This window comes from Podarcis bocagei (assembly GCF_964188305.1).
Source record: "Podarcis bocagei genome assembly, chromosome: 6".
Lineage (NCBI taxonomy): Eukaryota > Metazoa > Chordata > Lepidosauria > Squamata > Lacertidae > Podarcis > Podarcis bocagei.
Window position 1 is genome coordinate 23,545,803 of NC_138130.1, and position 22,052 is coordinate 23,567,854.

At 42.0% G+C, this 22,052-nt stretch overlaps 1 protein-coding gene across 3 annotated transcripts in view; it reads right to left on the reverse strand.

Moving 5' to 3' along the window:
* FGF14 (fibroblast growth factor 14) overlaps nt 1–22,052 on the reverse strand; it is a 299,695-nt gene that overhangs the window by 60,405 nt on the left and 217,238 nt on the right. For all 3 annotated transcript variants that reach the window (XM_081198649.1, XM_081198650.1, XM_081198648.1), the window contains exons 2-3: nt 14,707–14,817; nt 11,244–11,347 (exon numbers count right to left, since the gene is read on the reverse strand). In XM_081198649.1, coding sequence (XP_081054775.1) covers nt 11,244–11,347; nt 14,707–14,817 — 215 coding nt within the window. The remainder of the gene's footprint in view (nt 1–11,243; nt 11,348–14,706; nt 14,818–22,052) is intronic.

The window sequence follows — 22,052 nt, forward strand, 5'->3', positions numbered from 1 at the left end:
CCAAGCAGACAAAACTTCTCATGACTGGCTATCACAAGCCAGAAAAGGCAGAGGTCAAGTACACAAGTCATGGCTTGGTTTTCTCCAAGCACTTTGTCTCCATTTCCAGGAGAAATCAAACGCAGCTGATCCAGCTGAACTGCAAAAAGAAGAAACCAAGGAGATCTTCAGTAGTGATTCCATTATCAACATGGCATCCATGTCAGAGAGGATGCCAAGTGACCTTATCTGCAAAGTGTCTTGCAAACAAGTCACAGTGGGCTACAGAAGCCCCCTAACTACAAAAGCCTCCTAACTAGCTCAGTTGCATAACACTTTGAAACACAATGCTAATGCAGAAGCAATATTTCTACTGTAAATATTGTTTTGTAACTCAGTGACTGTGTTACTCAGAAAAAAACATATTTTCTTTTCTTCTTCATGGTGCCTTTTTGTCCTTGACTATTTGTGGATGTTTAATTAGATATTTTAAAAAATGTTATGCAAAGCTTGTTCGTCACTGCACCCACATATTTTTCTCATTTGTTGTACAGTATCCATTCATCTAGTGTTACTAGTAGATCACAAGGAAATTTTAAATACTTTGAGAAGCACTTCCTTTAGAAAACTTTAGGACAGGTTTACTTATCTTTGTTAAAGTGGCTCTTGTTATATATCGTTGTTGAAGATAATGATTCACTTTATACTTCCTAAAAACATAGCTAGTATGATATAAAAGATACAAAGATGATAGCGGATGCTGGTTTTTACAATAAAGTTTTATAAATGTAGTTATTTATAGGAAGCTCTGAAATGTCAGGCAAGGATAATATTACGTCAGAACAAATACCCTGCTAACATGGTACATTCGTTACAAGCCAGTTCCTTAGTTGGTCCCGTTGTCCGCCCTGACTAATTCTAATGATTAGATTCATTACTGCTCCAGATTCCACAGCACCACCCCAGAACCGAATTAAAAAAATAAAAGAAGATAAAATTACGTAAGAGCTATATGAGAGGAATTGGAATATGGCCAATCCAGTGCCAGCCCACCTATAAGGCAAGGTGAGGTGATTGCCTCAGGTGGCAGGATTCACCGGGGCAGCAGATCCCAATGTTGATCTTTCTTCCTGCCTTGTCCTGATGTTGATCTTCCCTCACCCCTTCTTCCCTGGCAGGGATGGGGATGCCATTTTGGGGTCTCAGGTGCCTACATGTCTTGGGCTGGCCCTGGGCCAGTCTGCCTATGGATGTCAGGAGCTGGAGTGTGGGCAGGTCAGCAATAAAACACCCAGTGTCTGTGAAGTTAACTCTTTATTCAAAGAACCCAAAACAGCACAGGCCTAGTGATCACAGCAACTCTTTTCAGTAGGTCCTTCCCCAAGTTGCAAGGACTGAAGGTCCCCACCTTTCCTACCGGTCTCTAAGGCTCGTCCCCTGGTTCCTTCCCCAGCATCCTAAGGCTCCTTCATCTTGTCTCTTTTTGCTCTGTCCTTTTCATTTCTCTCGGTGTTCTGGGAAACCAGGGGGGAGAGGAGCTGGTCACAGCTGGAGCGGGAGACTGCCTGACTTATTCAGCAGCTTGCCTCCACTCTGCCTGCTGACCCCTCTCCTGCTCTCTGTCACAGCCTCTTCCTGCTCACTAAACCCTGTTGCCCTTTCAGCTTCCGATTCTGGACTGCTCTCTGTCACAGCCTTTTCCTGCTCACTAAACCCTGTTGCCCTTTCAGCTTCCGACACCTCCTCCTCCCAGTCTGCCCCCTTTTCTCCCTCTGACCGCTCATTGTCACCCCACCACGAATCCCCTGACTCTGGGCCTTCTTTCCCAGGGTTCCTCTTTGGGGTTCCCCAGGTGGTACCTTCCACCACTCCTCTGCATCCAGTCACTGCATGACAAAGGATGAGTGTATGTAAGATAAGGCCCCATGCTACATATGCATGGTCCAACCTGTGAGCTCAGCTACTCAGCAGCCCCTCTGCCTGAGCGATAATCCCTGGCCTCCTGATACAGTGGTGCCTCGCAAGACGAAATTAATTCGTTAAGGTCCAACCTTAAACAAAATATATTCTTAAGTTTTCTACTCCAACCTGAAGCCTAAAATTAAATAAATACGAGTATTGTCTTTTTCCACAGGCTCACCAAAATTTTCCCCCTTCCCCGCCAAAGGAATGCTGCATAACAAGGAATAAAAATGTTAGTAGCATATTCAACTGGAATTGCGGTTGAATAAATTGCATTACAAATTGTGTGGGTGTGCTTATATAACTGGTCCAATAAAGGGCCAGAAGTTCAGTACAGGTTACAAGAAATACCAAAGAAGAAGAGTCAGGAATCAAAAAATTTGCCAGTCCAGATCAAGCTATGGATCCATCAATGTACGTTCAGAGCCCTTGCTTAGGGCTTCAAAAGAGGGTGGGGGAAAAAATAAAATCTATAATGTACCTTCTGAAATATGAAATGCCGCTTAGCAAGAGCAGTACTGCTTCCTAAACCCCTTTGGCAATCACCTTACTTCTGAAGCATGAGATTAGATTACCATTATTTTAGCATGTATAACCAGAGTGCTCCTTCGTGTACTTCTAACAAAATTTCTTTGTCCTTTTCTAAGTTGACTATAATCATGCAAGAAGAGGGAAAAAGAAAATAATGGACACCTCCACAGCTGCATTTACTGCTTGTTTGTTTGAAACCATTGATATCTGATCACAAATCTCCCACTGTCCCATTTAGTTTGGCCCTGAGAGGAGCTCTCCAAGGTCTCGGACAGAAGCCTATTCTAACCTTGCTAACGGAGATCTTTCGGACTGCAGAGATGCTATGGGACTGAACCTCAACCCTGCTTCTAGGGATGCTTGAGGATTTTGTTAGGTCTTAAGTGAACTGACCTCATCCATACTTTCCAAAAAGACAACACAGATCAGAACGCAGCTATCCTTCAGTTTTTGCCAAATTTTGTGATACAGCTCCACTCAAAGAATGCAACTGCAAAAACGAGGGTGGTTGTTGTTTTTTTAAAGGATAAAATGCTTCTAAAGTACATATTTTGTAGAAATATGCGTTAGATAATGTGAATTCTCTTGCAAAAAGCAAACAATCAATCTGATGTGAAAATTGGATGGAACAGACTCACATGCAAAACTAAGATGGACCAAAAATAGGCTGATCCATCTACCTCCACATTCTGCATGCAAAGCAGTGTACCACTGCTGAGCTATGTACCTGGTTGCAATGATTGCTCATCACTAAATGTAAATCATGTGAAAATTTCTCATGGTGCACTTACCAGTGGTACCACCCTATTAAAAATGAAAATGAATTATTCTGAGCTGACAAGTGGCTCTGTAGTAACTTTAGCAAAAGTAACATTTTAGGTTTCAGCTAAAGAGGAGATTGCATGGCTGGTGTACCAAAACCATTATCTTTCTCCTTCCTAGGTTAAGTCTTAAATATACAGGTTAACTACACTGAGGAAATGCACTTCGCAATCCTGGGAGTCTCTTTAGACACATCCAAGGGTGTGTTTTTAGCTAATGAAACTTGTTGACATTTTGTTGGGCTACGGATACTTAAAGCTTCATGAAGTTTCAAAAGTGGTTTGCTGCATAAAAAAGGTGATAGAGCTAACTGACCACCATTTGATAATATAATATAAGCCTGAAATCATGCTGGGCTCATAGAGTTCACTGCACAGCTTTCTGGATTGTGGCCTTCAAGGTTTTTTTTGTTTTTGCTTAAATAAAGGATGAGCACTCTGAAGCCTACATAAAAGATCCACCCTGAGCTAAACTTCTTTCTTCTTTGACTTTGATTTAAATATAATAGAATGTCACCTGTAAAATATTGATTACCTTTAGACACATTCCCTTTCATTTTGTATTGTATCTAGTCCTATACATTTCCCTAAGGCAGAAAGCTATTTTCTCACGGATGAGTTGAGAAGCAAGCTCTAAGCTACTGATGGGAGTATTAATAAGGTGACAATATGGAGAAGTCAGGGGGACAGAAACCTCCGACACCTAAAATGCACTCCCGACTTAATGCACATAAGAGGAGTGCTAGAATATCCTCATTTCCTCATAGCTCATTACTGGCAAGTGCTGGATGAATTTTCTTTAGTGAATGCTTTTGGTTGGAAAAAAGTTTGAGGGGGCTCAAAATATTTTCTGGAAGACTGTGCCCCCCCATTTAATTTCCCTCCCCCCCATTTAGGATTTCTACAGAGGGTTATTCTTCTTAATAGCTGTGTGAACCAGCCAATCAGGGATAATAAGAGTGAGTGTGATAACACTACAGCACCACATGATCAATCGGATTTAGGTTTGTGACAGCAAGAAGCCAAATCAGAGGAGAGGCAATGCTTCCTGCTTCTACTTACCAGGTGAACATTCCCCGCTCTCTAAATATCACTGAAATGGGTGGATATGTTTTGAAGGGTGGAAATGTGGCTGAATTCTAATACTGGTGTCAACCATCAGTCTTCTCATTGATTCTGCTTTGAGAAAGCATTCTAAATTCAGCTTCTGTTCAATACAACTTCAAAACAAAGCCTGTGTAAATAGCCATTAGCTATTACTTGGAGACACTGTGCAGCTCGTTGCTCCATCCCACTTGCTACAACTGGAAAGAAGTGTGATGCGATTCTTCCATCCTCACTGCCCATTGACTGCCAAGTGGACCTTGCAAAAGCAGCCAAGATGAGGCTGTTTGCAGCTGGTGGATATCAGCTGTGGCAAAGACAGGGGTGGCCTGAAACTCCCTGCTTGGCCTTAGCCACTCGCATCTGTGCACTGATGTGTGGTGACCAGGAAATGAAAGTTCCCCTGTTTTTCTGAGCCCATTCGGACTATCAAACCATCACAGAATAACCTGGGACTATATGGAGAGGATGGGCTGTCAACACAGGTTGCATACACACCATGCCTTTAAAGAGTGACATTTTTCTAGAAAAAGAGGTGAAAGAACTCACCATGAACACCTCCCTCGTTCTCTTAGAATGGCAATGGTGCCTACCTGAGAGGTGCCGGAACTGAGTTCCCCCACATCCCTGCTGAAAAAAAGGCCTGCCTTTAAAGCACATGACTTCCCCTAAAGAATCTTGGGAACTGTAGTTTTTTAAGGGAGCTTAGAATTGAGAGTAGTAAAGCACAGTCCCCAGGATACTCTGGGGGAAGCCACATGCTTAAACGTAGGGTGAGTCCGCAGACACAGTATCTCCTCACACTTGAATAAGGCCATCTACATAGCAGAATAGGGACTTGCTAGTTCATAGCTCCACCAGGATCCCGCTCCCAAAAATAAATAAATCAAGAGATGCTGCAGGTCACTACTTGCGTGGCTAAAGTCAAGTTTTGTGAATTATTGGTTGGTTATGCATGTAGCACAGGCAATGCGTGAAGTGCTGGGATCCATAAAGTGGTGCAAAGAGGACAGGTTTCCCCACAGGATTTCAAGCCTTTTCACCTCTGATCCTAGTTGAAAATGATATGGAAACGGCTTCTCTCAGAGTATGTCAACACTTCTAGTTCTGATTCCATATCTGTCACTTATCTGCTACAAGTGAAGTATCCCAGACAGTGTGCAGAATCCAAATTACATCTGAAACTTGTAGGCTGCATAACAAAAGTACTAGAGGTTTGTACAGCTGAATGTAAGGGTAATTAATTCCATCATATGTTGTGCACTGTAAAGAGATGAAGAGAAGTGGAAACCTAGTTCATCCGCATAATAATTCTGCAATATATGACTTTAGCAATCTATTTTTTTAAGTGACCAATGCAGTTTATTAACTGCTTTTTCTGAAATTAACTCCACACCAGTTTGTGGCATTGCTATCTTTTACTATCAAATTTAGTTCTTCAATGCAGGTGTGTTTCAGTTCCAATCTATTTCAATTTCCCCAAAAGAACAGCTCTTCAAATAAGCTATAGCCAATGCCATGCAAAGGAGAGAGAGTCCATTTTTGTAAAGGAACTTTCCTGCCTTCACAGCCCCCTCAAAAATGCCATGAGGATCAGGAGACTCTCAGGAGAGGTCTGGGATGTGGCAGGGAACCTGCAGCGGCAGAGTGCCGAAATTGCCAGAAATCAAGTGGAGAGGTCTCATACAATCAATTTTTCCTGCTTGGCAGGGGGTTGGACTCGATGGCCCTTGTGGTCTCTTCCAACTCTATGATTCTATGATTCAATCAGGAAATCACTTGTGTAAGGTGTCTCCACAGCGGGGAGAAGAAGGTGAACTTTGCCTGAGCTACTTCTTCATGCACAGCATTAGGTAGCACTCACTGCATTTATTTGCTTAACTTTAATTTAATATATTTATATAGCACTTAATGTTTAAGACAGTCTCTAAGTCAGGGGTCGGCAACTTGCAGCCCATGGGCCACAAGCGGCCCACATGGGTCGTTTAAACGGCCCACGAGTGGCCCCCGAACCGAGCTGCCTGCTTGGCAAGTCCCGGCTCGCTGCCCTAAACCAGTGAAGCGTGGAGCAGGAACTCACTTTTGCGGTGCCGGAAATCGCATCTGCGCAGATGAAGGAAATCATGTCTGCACGTGCGCAGATGCGATCCAGCCCATGGAGTGATCTCCGCAGGAGTGAACCAGCCCAGGAGAGGTAAACCTTGCTGACCCCTGCTCGTTAAGACGGGCAAATCTTAAATTTCATCATGTTTGCTATTAAGTCTTATGTTTCATAGCACAAGAATACAAAATCTTGAGATCATGGGGCTGCAAATTACCATAAGGTAAAGGGACCCCTGACCATTAGGTCCAAAATTAGCTAACTTGCCAAGCATTTAAGCAGGGATGCTATAGTCACATCTTGTATAGTCAGCAAGGAGTTTAGATTAGATAGCCTCTAGGACTAACTGATCAGAAGGTTGGCGGTTCAAATCCCCACGACGGGGTGAGCTCCCGTTGCTCGGTCCCAGCTCCTGCCAACCTAGCAGTTTGAAAGCACGTCATAGTGCAAGTAGATAAATAGGTACCGCTCCGGCGGGAAGGTAAACGGTGTTTCTGTGCGCTGCTCTGGTTTGCCAGAAGCAGCTTAGTTATGCTGGCCACAAGACCCGAAAGCTGTACGCCGGCTCCCTCATCCAGTAAAGCAAGATGAGCGCCGCAACCCCAGAGTCAGCCACGACTGGACCTAATGGTCAGGGGTCCCTTTACCTTATGGTAATTTGCAGCTCCATGATTTCAAGATTTTGTATTCTTGTGCTATGAAACATAAGACTTAATAGCAAACATGATGAAATTTAAGATTTACCCGTCTTAACGAGCAGGGGTCAGCAAGGTTTACCTCTCCTGGGCTGGTTCACTCCTGCGGGGATCGCTCCATGGGCTGGATCGCATCTGCGCACGTGCAGACATGATTTCCTTCATCTGCGCAGATGCGATTTCCGGCACCGCAGAAGTTAACTTGCATTAGCTAACTTGCATTTTTCACACATTGAGTCTAGTCCTTCTGGGGCAACAGAATACAATAAATGCTTAGGTTCAGATAGGGCTTTTTTCCAGCTGGAACTCACTGGAACTCAGTTCCAGCAGCTCTCAGATGGGTGCCATTGCCATTATAAGAGAACAAGAGAGGAGTTCATGGTGAGTTCTGGCACTTCTTTTTTTAGAAAAGTAGCACTTGGTTCAGACAAGAGGCAGTGAAATTTTTGAAACCCCCCCCCCCTAGAATAGCTGACCTTCACGAGATATCATAACATGGTGAAGGCCGGAGTCTAAAGCATTGGAGCTTTTTCTTTTTCCTTTTTCCTTCCTTCATCCACTCCTGTACAGTACAACCTTATGCATATTTATTAGGAAGTAAGTCACACTGTGCTCCGTAGAGCTTACTCCAAGCAAAGTGTGCATAAAAATATAGCCTTACTCTGTTGGTAAGTTGCCTCTCTGCCAAAAGGCATCCATGGTGACAAACAATGCTAAAATCAGTGGTACCTCAGGTTAAGTACTTAATTCGTTCCGGAGGTCCGTACTTAACCTGAAACTGTTCTTAACCTGAAGCACCACTTTAGCCAATTGGGCCTCCTGCTGCTGCTGCGCCGCCGGAGCACGGTTTCTGTTCTCATCCTGAAGCAAAGTTCTTAACCTGAAGCACTATTTCTGGGTTAGCGGAGTCTGTAACCTGAAGCATATGTAACCCGAGGTACCACTGTACAACTAAGTGACCAATAAAAAAGATCACTAAAGCAACAGCAGAATCCTATACATGCCTAATATGATGTAAATCCCACAAAGTTTAATGGGGCTTCCTCCTAGGATATAGGATTGCAGCCTAAGATCAGCTTGGACATTACACTTGAACTTGGCACACTGTGCACCCTCTTTTTAAAAAAAAACAACAACAACCACATTTTGCTAAGGTTGGTTCTGACCTCTGTTTTTCCCCTGCTATGAGTTCTTATATTTCTAAATATTTCACACTCTTGAAAACAAAGAAATAATTCTTTTCTCCAACAAAATGCATTGCCCTTTAACTTACTGATGCACATTATGATAGATTGAGCCAGTCCCTTTAAGAAACACCAGCCAATGCTACAGCAACTTCTGAAATATACAGTTTCCATTTCTTTGCGTATATATGGGGCTTTTTTCAGCCAGAACTCACCAGAACGCAGTTCTGGCACCTCTCAGGTGGGCGCCATTGCCATTACAAGAGAACAAGGGAGGCATTCGTGGTAAGTTCCGGCACTTCTTATTCTAGAAAAATAGTACTGTGGTACCTCGGGTTAAGTACTTAATTCGTTCCGGAGGTTCGTTCTTAACCTGAAACTGTTCTTAACCTGAAGCACCACTTTAGCTAATGGGGCCTCCTGCTGCTGCCACACTTGAAGCAAAGTTCTTAACCTGAATCACTATTTCTGGGTTAGCGTATGTAATCCGAGGTACCACTGTACTGCATATATGTTTGCATGCACAAAACACAAAGGTACAGGTACACAAACACACACACACCATTAAAATATAGCCTTTCTATGTCACTAGTTATGGTGACTTTAACTGCAATGGAATAGTCTTTAAAAAGCCACATGGAAGGGTGTTCAGTCTCTCTTCCTAGGAATTTCCATTCCACAGATTTACAGACTACCTGCAAAACTATTTTTAGAAACATATTTAACATTTCAGAACGTCTTTCTTAACCCTACAATTGATGGAAAACAATGTAATAACCATGAGTTGGGGGAAATGTGTTAACTGCACCCAATCCTACCACACAGGAAAAAAATTGCTATAACTGTTGAAGTGAGTTGTTTTATAGATGCTTGTCTGTAAAGCCAGACACACAAATAAAACAGGGACAGGGAACATGTGATCATGGAGATGTTGTTGGACTACAGCTATCCCTGACCATGATGTAGTGACGTCCTGCAACCTTCTCATGGTCACACGTTCTTCATACAAAGGAACAGAAAAGCAACCCATCACAGCAGTGGTTTAGATTCTCTCCAGTCTGGGGGGGGGGTATTTGCACACTTTATTTTGCAGTTCTTCTACGGCACACTTTTAGTATGGTACTCAAAAACACAGATCTTCCATATGCCCATGTTTCGATGTATGACAGAGAGGTGCTGTGCAATACTCATTTTTATCTCGATGACATTTCAGCTACTAGAACATTTCCTCCTAATTAACTTTAAAAAGCACTGTCATCCATTCAAAACAAACAGAATATTTTTCTTCAGGGTACCAGGAGCTTGATAATATGTCTAGCATTCCTTCAAATGGGAACCCCCCTCCCCCCCCCCCGCAAACCATTACATTGGTAACTCAAGGCAGTTCTTGAGATAAGGCTTGTAAAAAGCATAATGAAATTCCAAGCAACTCCCCTAACAGAGAACGTTATTTAAAACCAATGTTACGATCAAGCTAGAGCAATGCACACCTGGAAAAAGGGTTCTGTGTATTTATCACCAGCTAGATAAGGAGCTGCATCCATAAACATGTGCTAGGTGCGCTGGGTGGGAGCCCAAGTCAGCAGCCTGCATGCACACGGCATTAATGAGACTATCAGTGACATGCTGCTGCAGCCATACACTTGGATCAGGGCCACGCAGTACCATTCTGCCAAAAGTAAGCATTTTCAGTTCAATGGGAGAGTTAACCACACCCTTGAAACTCTCCCCCTCAACTCACTGGAAATTACACGTGTTCAGTTTTGACTAGTTCATGTGCCTGAATAATATCTACCAGAAGCACTTTTTTCTATTAAGTGACTCCTTTTATTTTAAGGAATTACAAACTTTAATTCTACCTCAATGACAATAAAACACAAGCTTGCAAAAATGCTGACATGATTCATTTTTGTATGCATGGAAAAAAAAATTCCTGCACAAAATGTTTGAACAATCAGGCCAAAATGATGTACACGGGAGGCAGATAAACTCTCTCCCACTGAAATTGTAGGGGCTCCCATGGGCTTTGGTTTATAGAGGAGAAGGTTTTATTGCCTTCAATCATGACAATGACATCCTTGATGGGAAACCCACCAGCTTCAATTATCATGTTAGAATGTAGGATAATGTACACACAGCATTGCCCAAGTTAATCAAAACACATTGTTATCTGAATTTACTGTGACTCTTCTTTTGAACCTCATATCAGCTCTAACTCTGAAGAATCTTCCTATTTATCTTTACCTCCCAAGGCTTTGAACTTCATGCAAATTATCTTAGTAAGTGAGGCTGTAATACTGTATAGCAAATATCAATGTATTAGAAGAGTTTGGACTTCACACCTTGAAGTCATAGCACTGTACAGTCATATTAAACAAAGTCCTCCAGCTACTGCTTAGAATGCATCTTCTAATCATTATCAAATTATTGCATGGGCATAACTAACGGCTGCTTCTCATGTTTCATGGATAACACGGGAGTGGCTGCAGCAGTGCTGCTTCTTGCAACTCTGAGATAGTAACAAAAGCTGCAGGCCTCTTGCTGTGATTCCTCCCTGTGCCAGTGTGTGGGCTCCTCCTATGAGGCTCAGAACTTCCGATGCTACTTTCATAGTTCAGGAAGATGCCTTACTGCAGTCGCTTCCACAGGACAAAAAATGTTGTGAGAAAGGGTTGTGTCAGTGATTTGCAGTCTGAAAATCCCACATGAAGGTTCTATCTCCTTATTAAACCCACAGGTATTAAGAATCAATATGTAGAATCATCTCACCATTCTTCTTTACAAATCCTGCAAGATTTTCTATTAATTGGATCTACCTTTTTATAGAAAAGTAGATTAGAACCAATAGCCATGGCATATTACTTACTGACGTATAAAGGAACCCTTCTCCATTTAGGGCTATATACAAGCCTGTTTTTACACCCTGGATAGCGACAACTCGAAGTCCCACTGGTATAAGGTTGAACAATGCTGTAAAAATAAAGAAGATCTGTCACAGATAAGCAAATGATGTCATGTAGAAATCCTATGCACAGTTAATTCTCAAATTCTATCTGTGACTATATCGTAAGACTGAAGCCAGAATGCAACAAAGTTCATTTCAGCCACAGTATTAGAAATCAAGCTAGGAGTAGTGGCAGTAGCAGATTTAAATTGGTTCAAAAACACTTCTCGCTGTACCAGAATTGTTTCAGATTGGTTCCCATGAAAAAATAAATATGTACCTTCTTCACTCAGGTTCACTTTTGTCATGTGTCAAAATATTCAAAGTTACAACAACAATATATTATTATTTGTACCCCACCCATCTGACTGGGTTGCCCCAGCCACTCAGGGTGGCTTCCAACATATATAAAAACATAATAAAACCTTAAAAAGTTTCCCTATACAGGGCTGCATTCAGATGTCATGTCTTCTAAATGTTATATAGTTACTCATCTCCTTACATCTGATAGGAGGGTGTTACTGTACATAAGGTGGGCACCACTACGAAGAAGGCCCTCTGCCTGGTTCCCTGTAGCTTCACTTCTCGCACCAAGACAGAAGAATTAAACCAGGGGTCGGCAACATGCAGCCCATGGGCCAGATGCAGCCCACTAAGACTGTTTTACCAGCCCATGAGCCGCCCCCAAACCGAGCCGCCCACTCGGCGAGTAACCCACGCACTGCACTAAACCAGCGCAGCGTGGCACGGGGACTCGCCGAGTGGCACCGGAAATCGCATCTGTGCACGCGCAGATACCAGAAATCGTGTCTGCGCATGTCCAGATGCCTAAAATTGCTTCTGCGCAGGTGTGATTTTCAGCACCTGGGCATGCACAGACGCGATTTCCGGCATCGTGCTGCGCCAGTCTGGCCCACGGACAATCTCCATTGCCAGTAAACCTTGCCAACCCCTGAATTAAACCCTTCCCTGCTATCTAAACCTTCTGACAACAGGGCTTCAGAGAAGCTGAATTGCAGCATCCATCTTTGAAAGTATCAGTGTGCACAAATAGCTGCTTTAAATTGCTTCCCATAGCAACGGTCTCCATGTGGTAAGCCATTTGTGTGTTGTAGTGGCTCACCACACAGATGGGGTTTTTTCATGCAACTTCAGCCTCTCACTCTTCCCTCCCCGCCCCAGGTCTGTGTTGATGTGTGGGAAATCTCCTGATCTGCCTGGCAAACCATTGCACACAAACAGCTGGCTGCATGGAGGCAACAGCAATGGACGACAATTGAAGCATCCTCCATACAGTGGAGTCAAAATCCATCTTGGGCACATTTTCTGGCTCAGCACTTGCAAAGGATCAAGCAATCACGCAACAGTTTCTCAAAGGGTTGCTTATTGATTTAAGCTGGGAGGGGAAGCATCCACAGAAAGTGAGACCTTGAAATCATGACAACAACAGGTACAAATGTTTTGACCAAAGTGAAAATGTATGAAAAAGAACAACTTGCTCATTATTGCTCATCACAGGAGAGGGACATGACTCAAGCAATATGCCCAGGAGGGAGAAAAATAACAGACCGCTCACAGGAAATACATAGAGAAAATTAGGTTCTATTATTAATTCTTTGTCATATTAGAAGATTGTGAGCACCATCAGAATTGTACTTTTGAAGCTGCTGTAAAATGAAGCAGATGCTTGTGTCTCTGCAAGTAAATGACATTCATCTTGTATAGGGCCCCACACCACCAAGGTGGCCCCACACAGCCCGGGGAAGGGGCATGAGCGACTGTGGGCTACTGCTTGCCTTAACTGTACAAGGCGGCTGTTCATTGTTTTGCTTATTTAAAAACCTTTAGAGGAAGGTGCTCATGTTGCACACAGCACCATGAGCCACTCTTATGTTTTCTCTCTCCTCCTATACTTCAGAGTGAGGCAAAACAATTTGCTGCCATTCTGGAGCCACTCTAGTTCTTATCACACTCCTTGACCACTTCAAACATTTAACTAAAGCAACAGCTCTCTCCAAACCATAACTTTTTAATGGAGTTTTCAGGTGTGCTGGATGTAGCACATCGAAACTTTCTATAAGTGGTTTTCAAGAAGAGTTAGAAAAATGGAAAGTGAGGGGTTAGGAGAAAGTGGAATGTTGTTGGTAGGATGACCTCCAGCAGTGGCCCTGGTCTCTAATACATTCCAAAACAGCTTGTTCAGGAACTGTTAGTGAATCATCTGTGTATGCACAGCAGAACAATGATGTGGTGAGAGGACATCCACCTACTAGCCTGTCTTTCCCTCCTTTCCTCCATTCAGATTTCCAGGCAACGCGGCCATGTTGGATATTTTGCTGAGGCAGCAGAGAAGAAGAAACACATAATCCTAGAAAGTCCTGCCCTGTGTACATCCTATCCGATTGCTCTGCTGGTAATGTCACCCTCCTTCATGTGGATTCATATTTCAAGCTCTTGAGCAGCGCATGAAGATATGTGGTGGAACTCACGCCAACAGACCAAAGGGAAAGCATTACTCACAGTATTTACAACATTGGACTCCCTCCAAAGGATTAACACAGAAAAGAGGGTTTTTAATGGAACACGGAAGAGCGAGTGGGACCACCACCCATCCTAGGGTAACCTGACCAGCCTCAATTTTAAAATTGGCTTAACTTTCACTGAGCTGGAGACACAGTTAAGTGACATTTCTAATGAATAATGGGAAATTGTGGAATGCCATCACAATTCATTGTTGCATTCTGGGTGCTGCTGAATTCAGCTGCCACCATAATGATCATGAAATATTAAAGTAGTCCTTTGCTTAGTAGGGTTGCCATATTTTGAAAAGCCAAAGAGTGGCCATTCAAAGCAAATAAATGCAATTTGTCCCAAATTTTAGCTCTGAAAAAGAGGGCACATGGCAACCCTACTTACAGCAATGCTATCTATGTAATTTAGACTTATTTAGTGTTGTTATAACACACCTTAAGAGACTATTATGCCTAGCAATACTTCAAGAAGCCTGCACACTTAAGCTGAAACTAGGAAGCAGGTATGGAGATTCTTCTCAAACTAGCACATAATTTTAGACATTTTTGAAAACTATTTTTGTTGAAAAGGAAGCCGGGCTATCATCCTGCAGCGAGCAGCTTCAGCACTTTCCTGAAATCGCATGCTTCGTCCCATTCACATATATGAAGGCACTGGTGGTTTAAAAAATATGTATTTCTATTTCAATTTGTAAATATCAAAAAAAGCAAAAACAACTTTTACCAAAAGCAAAATCAGAAAACAAGAGGCATAAAACAACCCACACCCAGTGATGTTTGCATGTAAATCTTGAAATGGTTAACTTTACAATATGTGTGGAAGAGATGAATAGTTTCCTAGAACAATCACTTACTAGAATTACTGCTGTCATCCTTGGTTCCATCGAGACTTCCATCAGGGTGCATTTGCAAGTAGTAGCCTTGCCTGCAATATAACCTGGTCACTATACCCTTGAGCTGGGGATCTGAAAGACAAACATATTTCGTCACTAGCCTCCAAGCCATGTAAATAGATATCCCAATGTCTCTATTTGAGAACAAGATACTCTATAACTGCACAGCTCCCCTTAATGGCTGCCTTCAAGGAGTGGGGATGTAAGCATTGGTGAATTTTGATTCACCCAGTTTCTCATTTTTCCATTCTTAAATTCTGTTTTCTACACTTCTGCAGCAATTTGTGATTTATTTATTTATTTTAAAAATCCCATGGAAATTATTCAGCATCTTAGTGCGAATTAATGCTAATAAACACATTTTTGACCTGGGTACACGTTTTTGCAAGCAATTTATCCTAATATAATGATTTTCCCCCTGATTTTTTTGAAAATAAAAATAATATATTCACCTTTATGCACACTTTTATTCAATATATGCATTTTAAAAAATAAAACTTGGTTGGAGAACTGGACCACAAAATTCAAATGAATGCAAATTTTGAAGGATGGCTGTGTTTCAGTTCTCGTATTGTTTCGGAATGTGTGAATTTGATAGATTTGCCTTTAAATGCAAACTGAATTGAATTTCTACTTCGTCCCTAACAGGGAGTAAGCCAATTCCTAACAGGTTATCAAAATTTTAGCAGCCATTCTGCTCCTGAAAAATAAGCAGAAGCCAAAAAGGACAAAGCTTTTATCAACAGAGTAACTGATGGACCACCTTTTGTTTCCCACTACAAATGGATGAGCCCCATTTTATCCCTGAAAAGTGTCTTTGATAGAGCGTGTTCTCCCTAGCAGAGAGCACGTGTTGCGGTTGGGGGAACAGGCCACAGTACCATGACTAGGCAAATTTGGTGGAACCCAAACCGGTAAAGGGTTAATTGGGTTGCTGGGGAATTTTGTATGTTGCCAATTCGGAGGAGGGGTCAGAGGCTATAAATATAGGAGCCGGACGATGGGACGCCCTCTTGGCCGTTTTGGATCGGATCACCCGCCCCCTCCCTTTTTATAGGGTGGTTTTTCGGTTCACTTGACCTTGCTATGCCTGTCATGGGGTCGTCCGCCTTTGTGCGGGGGCCTGGTAGGAATTTTGCCATTTGGCTGATTGGCTGTTGCCATTTGGTTTTTGCCTACTGCGTAGCAAATCGTCACAACTTGTAAGGTTGGTGGTTAGGCATTGGTTAAATTGGTTCTTGGAGGGGTAAGTGCCTATCCCTCCAAATGATGCGGAAAGGGAATTCCGTTAAAGGAATCCAGGGGCTTGCCATTCTTTCGTCCTTGTCCCCGGAGTCGGACTTGGGCCGTGCAAGCCCCACCGGAACATGAGGGTGAGAAGTGTTAGTCTGATTCCCAGCTTCACTTCTCACCCAATACTTGTTTCCCACGCTGGCTTCCGCCGGTGTCTGGAAGTGCCAGCTCTGTCCTTGGGGGGCAAGGACAGATAGGCAAACCAATGCCTAAGCAACCACTCACATTTTTTGTATTTGAATAAAGTTGTGGCCAAAATTATGCCAAAAACCTTAAACAAAAATTGAAGTGTGAAGTGTGAATTTTTGGTGGGTGGCACTGTGGGACTCAACACGCAACTTCTTTTTCTGTCAGCTGAAACCAACATTCCAGCAAGCTGGTAATTCATAAGAAAAGATAAGTTAATTGAAAAGATCAGTTGATGATGTTTATCACATTATGCATTTTTTTCTCTTAGTTACAGCTCAAAATGGTTGTTCGTGTTGTTCATTCCCATATTGAGAAACATCAGTAATTTAAGATATGGTCCATGTTGCCCACATAAAACAAGGGTAGGTGAGCTACATTTTATTGGACATATGCTTACTGATTAGACTACGGAAGCTCACATACTTAATTGGTTGAAATTCGGGCCTATTAGACATTATGATGACTAACACCAGGGAACACACTGACTGTGAACAACCACTTAGCAATAAATAAAAATGGGACTCTTAAGAAACAGAAGTGCTGAAATAACTTGGAAAATTCCCAGCAGCACCAAAATAGAATTGTTATTTCTTCATAAAAAACATAAGCCTCTTACTCTTAAAATGTGTACAATATAGCTCCATTATAATTAGTCATCTAAATTGCTCAATACAAAGTCTATCCATACTCTTTCTTTCTCTTTCTTCCAACAAGAGCTGCAGCAACCCACCTTTCTTCTAATCCTGTTCCTATTTGCACAGGAAATCTGTACAGGTTCCAAGTTCTACTTTTTAAAGTTCTCTTCGCAAGCTTAATTCTTTTGAAATGCACACAGGAGTGTAATCCGGCTGGTACACTTTCATAGGAACATACTTTCAGTACTTTCAAAAAATTTCTAAACTTTGCAGAGATAAATGTAGTGTACCATAATAATTAACATAACCTGGGAGGTCCAGGCCAACCAGTCACTCAGGAAATGAAAAATTGTACCTTTCAAGTTCACATTATTCGTAACTAAAAATCATGTTTGCTAAGCACGGTTGTTAATAATGAACAATGTCACATGCATACAGGAACAAGAGGGTTTATAACACGGAGAGAACAGTAAGATGCATGTCTTTCAGTAAAAGGATTCCAAGTAATGACTGATAAAAGAGCTTTCTCCAGGCAACTGAAACCTCCTGTCCTATTTCAGACGTGAATTGTGTGTCATTTCTGATAAAAGTGGGGCATCATGTTGACATGTATTCCTCAGGTAATGCTGGCAGATCACATCAGGTATGAAAATGTCTTACATTGGTAGAGTGATATGGAAGGTTATAATTTTTACGTACTGGCAGATTTAATCCTTTTTGTCTTTTTCAAATGTCATATTATTATTGTGTGCATGCAAAAAATCTAATAATGCGGATTACCTTTAAGAATGCAAAATCAATAAGAACCTTGAAAAGTTATGTCTTTTTCAGAGTTGAACCTAAGTAACAGGCATGACTATGCAACAGACATTACGCCTAGTTTAAAAATGAAAACATATTGTATATGGTAAGTTGCATGTTCTCAAGCTATGTGTTCAGAATGGAAGGGCAACTGCTGCCCTTTTTTTCTTGTTAAAACTTAAATCTATGTGTGTAAAAACTTTATGCTACCAACCTCAAAGGAACTGTATGGGTAATTCCCATCCCTCTTTCCTGCTCACTGGAGAATAGAATATTCTGCAGTTTTCTGCCAAGGGCATAATCAACAAGTAGCTCAAGCCCTCCATCCGTCATGGAAGTCTGTGATTCCAAAACTGTCATGCATGAGCAAACCCTCCATGAAAATCAAATCATGTAATCCATTTTAATTTAGTCACATCCGGAAAGTACAGAGACATAGCAGAATGACAGAGCCATTTGTCACTTTGCTTCTAATTTGTACAGAAACTAGCCAGTCCACATTAGTATGACTACCAAGTCAGAAGCATCTATAAATCAGTAGGCTGCATTTCTATAGGAATAGAAAATAGAAGGGCAGTGGGATAATAATACAAGATTTCCATATATAGGAGCACTAATACCTGGCTAAGAAAAAGAAATTCAGATGGTTCTTTTTTTTATACAAGACAGGGATTGCCATCATTTTTGTGTATGTCATTCATCTGTGTGCCAGTTTCATATAAGCTTCCCATAAATCAAGGTTTTATCCCAAAGCTGAGGGCTGAAGTGACAAAGAAAATCTGCAGGCTAGAGAACCCTGGCACAGTTTTGCACCTGGCAATTCTACCTATATCAAGGACTAATGTAATTCATTTGGCTACAGCCCTTTCAGAACTCCCTCTAGAATTTTAATTTCTAAAGCACCTGGGAAAATTCCATAGAAAATAAGGTATTCCAGATCATCAGTGAGCAGCTCAGTAGGGAAAGGGCAGGAGCCTAATTTGCAATGCTAAGTACGAAAATTCTGAACCACAGCCAATTTTATATTGTTATGTACAGGAAGCTTCCTCTATAATACAGAGTGGCAGCGTTCCTTAACTTGTGATTAACTTCATTTACTCCTTGCCAGAATGCATAAAAGCACATGAAATGAAGTGGTATATTCTTTCTGGTTAGATACGCAAAAGCATCACTCCAAAATGCTGCTGGCATATTCACGGAATGTCGTACGGCACACTGTATGTGGTCCTATTTCTTGTTAATATGCCAATTGCACAAAATATGGAAAGAAACCACTCGTATTACTTGTATAGAATTTCACATTTGCTTGTATTGAGAGGCAAGAGCTGAGCGCCTGCATACAGAACAGGAGGAGAGAGAAAACTGCATGGTCAACAATCTGGCAAACAAAAGAAAAGAGAAAGAAATTCTACTTGCCTCCAAACCGATTAAACTGAAATTTTCAATATTATATATGTCACACACAGTAAATGTAGGGCAACCAGGGTCAACGCTTGTTTTTAATTTGAGGATTGTGCCAAGATGCAAGGCTTTCCCAGTCTGTCTTACAGAGTATTTTGGCAATGAACACCTACCTTTCTCCATCTCCTGCTGTTAGCACTAGGCATGAAGCAATCAATTAAAAATACGTGTTATAAGCCTTGCCAAAAGCAGGCAAAAGTATTGTTCTATGTTTTCGCATATACATAAAGAGGAATGAGTGGTCTGAGCTCATCAGGAAGCATTTTTGCCCATGCAAAATTGAATTGAACCCATGCAAAATCCCTCTCACCATGACCACTGTATTGCCAATAGGAAGGGATTTCACTTAAATAACACCTCCCCATCCCAGTTGGTTCATTTCTATAAAACAACTGTGAGATGCTAGATTTGGTTTTGCTAAACTGATGCTATGGCCAACCACCACCTCAAGCAAGATTCACTGTTCTCGCTGCTATTCCCTGCATGTGGAACATAGGATAACACAAGACACAAGACTTCAGGCCCCAGTGGGGGGAAACTGAGCTCTGCCTGCCATTTCCCTTCCCTCCATGAAGGGTGAAAAGGGAGAGGGCCCCATTCCTGCACAGAATGGCAGGTGTTGCCATCTCAGGGGACATGGTGATGTGTACACCACACAGCAAGGCTTAGGGCTGAGCTGCATGCAGCCCTGAGCCTAATTTCATGTGGGTGGGTGGGAAGCCCAGTGGAAAAGAAGGGCTGGAGGAAGGAAACACTATGGACAAAATCCAACATGGATGGGGCAATGTAAGAGGAAATAGCGGAAACCCTCTGGCAAGCGATCAGACCTCTGGAAAGAGTGATCTGTCTGTCCTCTGATAGTTGACGGGGTAAGAGGAGAAAGAGAGGGAGAGAAGAAGAGAAGAAGAGTTTGGATTTGATATCCCGCTTTATCACCACCCGAAGGAGTCTCAAAGCGGCTAACATTCTCCTTTCCCTTCCTCCCCCACGACAAACACTCTGTGAGGTGAGTGGGGCTGAGAGATTTCAAGGAAGTGTGACTAGCCCAAGGTCACCCAGCAGCTGCATGTGGAGGAGTGGGGACGTGAACCCGGTTCACCAGATTCCAAGTCTACTGCTCTTAACCACTACACCACACTGGTGTAGTGAGAGAGAGAAGGAAGTGGCAGGGGAGGCAGAAAGGGGGCCCTGACCACTGTCCATCTGGCTCCAGCTACCACTGGCTTGGGCCATGCCCTCCACTAGCATTCATTCATTGAAAGATCCACCTAAGGGTATGTGTATCTCAAAAGGAGGAGGTGGTGGTGGTGGTTGCACACTCCTGTCATAAGGCCTCAATCTAGATCTCCAAAAGATGTCTGGGAAGTTGATTCAATTACTCTCAATGAGTTCTGGACTTCATTTTTATAGATTCAAGCATCATTATTTTATTTTATCTTCACTTCACCAAACTGTATTAAACTAAATGGCCTTTTTTTAGATCTCCTGGGCACATTGGTGGTTAGCTTTTTGGCTCCCCGCATAATTGGATTCCTATCCGAACTAACTAGGGCAAATACTGATTTTGTTAAGGTGAGTGAGAGAGGTGAATCAAGTGGAATTCACAATTGCAGAAAGATATTGAAGAGAAACTAAGATTTATTGCACTGTTCTGTTACAAATTAATGGCTGAGGAATCAATCTTTCATAGTATTTAAAGCTATTGTTGGAACATAAGGACCCTTGCATCTTTCTACCAAAATATCATCTCCTTTTAGGAGATTTCCAAAGGCATAGTGCAATGTAGATTATTGACTATCTAAGATTCAATTTAGGATGATTGCCAGAAAAGTTAAAGCAATGAGAATGTTGCGTAGGACAAAGTGTACAAATTATTACTGAAAAATGAAATGATTTCAGAAACAGTTAGGGAATGTTCTAAAATTAGCCACTGAAAGGGGATTCTCCCTTTTCTGGAAGCCAGTCAATTGTGGATTGAAAAAGTTGCTTTTAACGGCAGTAATATATAGGCTAATCCTTTAGGGATTTGGAGATGCAGTGTAGAAGATCCTGCTTTAGAGTAAAGAGCTGAATTAGATAGCTGCCAACTCCTTACAAATCCTACAGTTCTATGATTTTATAAATATCTGCCAGTAATACACCCTTCACTGTTTGTGTCTTTTAAAAAGAAATAGGCACAATAAAGTATGAATAGATTGCCCCTTTCAAAAGAAAAAAGGCTGAACATAAAGAGAGTATCAGATCTGCACTGACTAAATATATTATAAACAGAGACATTTCAATAATATTCCTGTGTGCCTCAACACTGCAGAACCAAGAAAAGGATGGTGGAAGAAAGGGAGCGCAAATGTGTAGCTAAGAGAGGGAGAGAAATAGTTGAGTTGCAGCTCAAAATAGGAAGGGGGCAAAACTCCATAGCTCTCAAAGGACAGTACAAAATCCACTTTAATAGAAGAGCTGGGGCAGTAGAGGGACCCCCTCCTGCCCCATGTTCCAGCTGCATGCTTCGAAATCTACAGAAATAAAGCAATAAACAATCCTGCAGGATCCCTGGCCTCTAGTCAAAATCCCTTCCAAAACTTCTCTTTACCATGGCACAATTTTATCTGCAGGCAACAAGCTATGCAGCAGGCCCAGATTATGATACTTAGTAAGAGCATTCCAAGAGAATCACCATCAAATAGTACTTCAGTGGGATCTCTCATTAAGTATGTCACATTTCATGGAAGGTCAAAAAGTTATCTGTGCCTGTTTCATAGGGATTTAGGAAATTATACTTTACTAAATAAAGTGCCAGGTCATGTTCTGATGTTCTCCTGCTTCTCCAGCGCTATCTGTTAATTTGATGTAACAGTGCAGACAGCAACAAATCTTTTCCTTTTCCTTGAGCGCTTCTCTGGCTCCCCATTTGACTTCTGTGGCTACTCA